The 3,352-nt window shown below is 46.7% G+C and overlaps 1 protein-coding gene across 2 annotated transcripts; it reads left to right on the top strand.

Moving 5' to 3' along the window:
* The first annotated feature begins 619 nt into the window (after positions 1 to 619).
* On the top strand, positions 620 to 2,453 carry nkx6-2 (NK6 homeobox 2). Of its 2 annotated transcripts, none has more exons than XM_085800828.1 (3): positions 620 to 1,197; positions 1,679 to 1,824; positions 2,169 to 2,453. In XM_085800828.1, exons 1-3 carry the CDS (start codon positions 735 to 737, stop codon positions 2,415 to 2,417), a joined length of 858 nt encoding a protein of 285 aa, XP_085656954.1. In that variant the 5' UTR covers positions 620 to 734; the 3' UTR covers positions 2,418 to 2,453. The 2 variants fall into 2 exon arrangements, with proteins under 2 accessions (XP_085656954.1, XP_085656955.1); XM_085800829.1 differs by having other exon boundaries at positions 621 to 1,170; positions 1,655 to 1,824.
* The last annotated feature ends 899 nt before the right edge of the window (positions 2,454 to 3,352 follow it).

Here is a 3,352-nt window from a genome sequence, read left to right as displayed (position 1 = left end):
TAGCTAATAAAACCGGCATAGGCTGCTGAGTTATCTTCGTCTTCTTTTCTTTTTTTTTTACTATATTATATACGTCCATACTGTTATGAATACCACATTCAGTCAGTGGTAAGAAGCACTGATATCCTTTCTGTTGCAGTTGAACAAAAAAGTCTCTTATCTCCGACGGCACCTAAAGGCACCATCGTTCCAGCAAAGACGCACGTGTGTATCAGCGGAGTTTCTGTCCCCTCCAATCACGGCGCCGTCTCACTCCGCTCCGTCCAATGGGAATAACGCGCGTGCAGGTGGCTGCGCTGTTATCAGCTGGTCCCGCTTCACTCCCACCAGAGAGCGAGTCAATTTATGGCAAGAGAAGCCGACCCTTTAATGGTTTCCATCAAAACCACTAAAAACATCATCAGATCGCCCGACAAGAAGCGAAGGATCCTGGCGGCGGGGAGCAGCAGCCTCCTCCCTCCCACACCAAAACAAACAGCGGACACACATTTAGGGAGTTTGATCGAGCTCTGCGCTTCCCAAGAGACAACAAGTTCATTTTTTTTTTTTTTTTTTGCCCAAGTTTTTCCAACATTTCCAGAGTGTTGTCCTGCAGCAGACTTTTGGAGACGGAGGAACAGTGGCGCGGCTCCAGCTCACCACCGCTCTGCTTCTTTTCCTCCTCATAACCTGATTTTTTTTATATTATTATTTCCCGTTTTTGTCCAAGCGAGTTCGGTGGTTCATGTTCACAAATGTTAGCGGTCGGGCAGATGGAGGCTAACCGGCAGAGTGCTTTCGTCCTGGGCAGCACCCCGCTGGCGGCGTTGCACAACATGACCGAGATGAAGACGTCTCTGTTCCCGTACGCGCTGCAGCAGAGCCCGGCGGGCTTCAAGGCGCCCACCATGCTGTCCAACCTCAACTCCCATCTGTCCGGGGGCACCCCGCACGGAATAAGCGACATCCTGGGGAGACCCATCACCACGGCCGGTCAGCTGCTGTCCGCCGGCTTCCCCCGGATAAACGGCCTGGCCACCACGGCGGCTGCTGCGGCGGCGGGGATGTACTTCAGCCCGGCCGTGTCGCGGTACCCCAAGCCCCTGGCCGAGCTGCCGGGGAGGGCGCCCATCTTCTGGCCCGGGGTGATGCAGGGCTCTCCCTGGAGGGACCCGCGGGTCCCCTGTCCCTGTAAGTGTTTGTTTACTTTCTTCAAGGGTTTAGTTTATGATGAGTGTAAACTGAGACAGAGCTGCTCATGTTTTTTACAGAGGTCTGTTGATCGTCTTATGACTGTGGACATTATTTAGGCCTGAAGAGCTGCTGTCACTGCAAAAAACAAACAGCATATTTAACAACCACATTTCATTTTCACAATAACTACTGGAAATTTAAGTCTATGCATTTAATAATAATAATAAGAATAGTAATAATACGGTAATAATTATTATAATAACAATAATATTGCAGCTTTACCAAACCAAACGGTTATAACTAATACAATGAAGATGGCTCCTGATAGAAGATCAAACGTTAGTGTGGCTCCTCTATAGTTGTTTCAATGTGCTGTATAAACTTGTGCATCATACTTCAGATCAGTGCTGATGCACGGCTTGTGTGGTTAACTGTCACTTCTCTTGTGTGTAACCAGATCTCCTTGTGTCTCCTCATGCAGCTCAGGGTATGATGGTGGATAAAGACGGCAAGAAGAAACACTCCAGACCCACGTTTTCGGGACAGCAAATTTTCGCACTGGAAAAAACTTTCGAGCAGACAAAATACCTGGCGGGTCCAGAGAGAGCCCGGCTGGCCTACTCTTTAGGAATGACCGAGAGTCAAGTCAAGGTAAACACCGTCTCACACCCGCTCACTACATTCTGACTAATACTAACCTATAAACTGTAGGGTCAGTGGTCAGGTCAACATCCACGTTAATACTGAATAAATGTATTATTATTATTATTATTATTATTATTATTATTATTATTATTATTATTATTGTTATTATTATGTATTTAATTTAATGAATTCTTATTTTTTGTTTACACATGCTGTTGTTGTTACTTTGACCTGTGCACCAGCTCTGCTTTGTGCCTTGTGGGCCTTCTGCTTGACGTGCTCTATATCTTGGACCTGTTGAGCGTCTCAACATGTTGTGTAACTTGTGTGTTTCTCTCCATCCTCAACAGGTCTGGTTCCAGAACAGAAGAACCAAATGGCGGAAGAGACACGCGGCGGAAATGGCCACGGCCAAGAAGAAACACGACTCAGAGACGGAGAAGATGAAGGAGAGCTCGGACAACGAGGAGGACGACGAGTACAACAAACCACTGGACCCAAACTCAGACGACGAGAAAATCACGAGACTGTTGAAAAAGCACAAGGCCACCAACCTGGCGATGATCAGCCCCTGCAGTAACAGCTCGGACACTTTGTGATGCCCACGGCCTGAGGGTGGAGGCGGCGGGGAGGGGGGCCAAAGGGTCAACATAGGAGAGACTTGTCTTGTTGCACTCTTTCACCCGAACACTTGATTTTTCCAACATGCGTCTGAGGGAATGACATTTTACTCAGACAGAACTGAAAAAACTAAAACAAAAACAAAAAAACACAAGTGTGCGTAAAGACGCACTGAAGACGCGCTCACCACGACGTGGCCCAGAGACCGAGCCCCGCTCACAGACACTTGTATGCACGGAGATATCAGACCGCCAGTTGAAGGACTCAAACACTGGACAGAGAACTGGCGATGCAAATCACCTTTTACATACAACTGGAGTTTAACAACACGTGTAAATGTAAACAAAATATAATGTAGAATCCGGATCAGTGTCGGACTCCACAGGTCATGGTGTTTCACTTCATTCATGACACTTGTTACATCATTTTCCTTCACACCTCTGCAACCTCTGTCAGCGAGGCCTTTACGTTTAGACCTTAGAATATTCCTATAGGACCACACAGCTGGTATGATATATTTTTATCAGGAGAGAGATGATGACATTATTGTCTGTTCTTTTTCATCCTGCTGTGAAGCGAACTCAATTCTTAGCTCACTCAGCCTTAATGTTATTTAGATTATTTTGGTTTAAACAAAATCGACAATTTCCTCCAGTGGTTGTTGTGAGAGGTGACAGGAAGCTTTTTTTTTTTTCTTTTTTTTTTAAAGTAGAGGTGATTTATTTCCAGCCGGTCACTGATCCGGATCCCATAGGCGCATGTTTTAAAAGGCAGGTGTAAACGGGGCCTGTGACTGTGACGCTTCTAAAGCTCAGTTTAACCAGGGTATCCACTGGCCTGGGGGGGCGAGAGAATAAAATGTAGTGAGGGGTGTGCTGTTATAGCCTAAAGACGACGGTGTACGTGAGATTGT

This window comes from Trachurus japonicus, chromosome 15 (assembly GCF_045865225.1).
Source record: "Trachurus japonicus isolate A0001 chromosome 15, Traja_1.0".
Lineage (NCBI taxonomy): Eukaryota > Metazoa > Chordata > Actinopteri > Carangiformes > Carangidae > Trachurus > Trachurus japonicus.
Note: the sequence above shows the minus strand (reverse complement) of the source record. Positions and strands in the feature narration are given on the sequence as shown.

Bases quoted from the DNA above. Each gene is read 5' to 3' on its own strand.
- nkx6-2 (XM_085800828.1), top strand. From the start codon at position 735: ATGTTAGCGGTCGGGCAGATGGAGGCTAACCGGCAGAGTGCTTTCGTC. The intron at 1,198-1,678 runs GTTTAGTTTATG...TGGTGGATAAAG, and splicing joins TTTGTTTACTTTCTTCAAGG to ACGGCAAGAAGAAACACTCC. The intron at 1,825-2,168 runs GTAAACACCGTC...CATCCTCAACAG, and splicing joins TGACCGAGAGTCAAGTCAAG to GTCTGGTTCCAGAACAGAAG.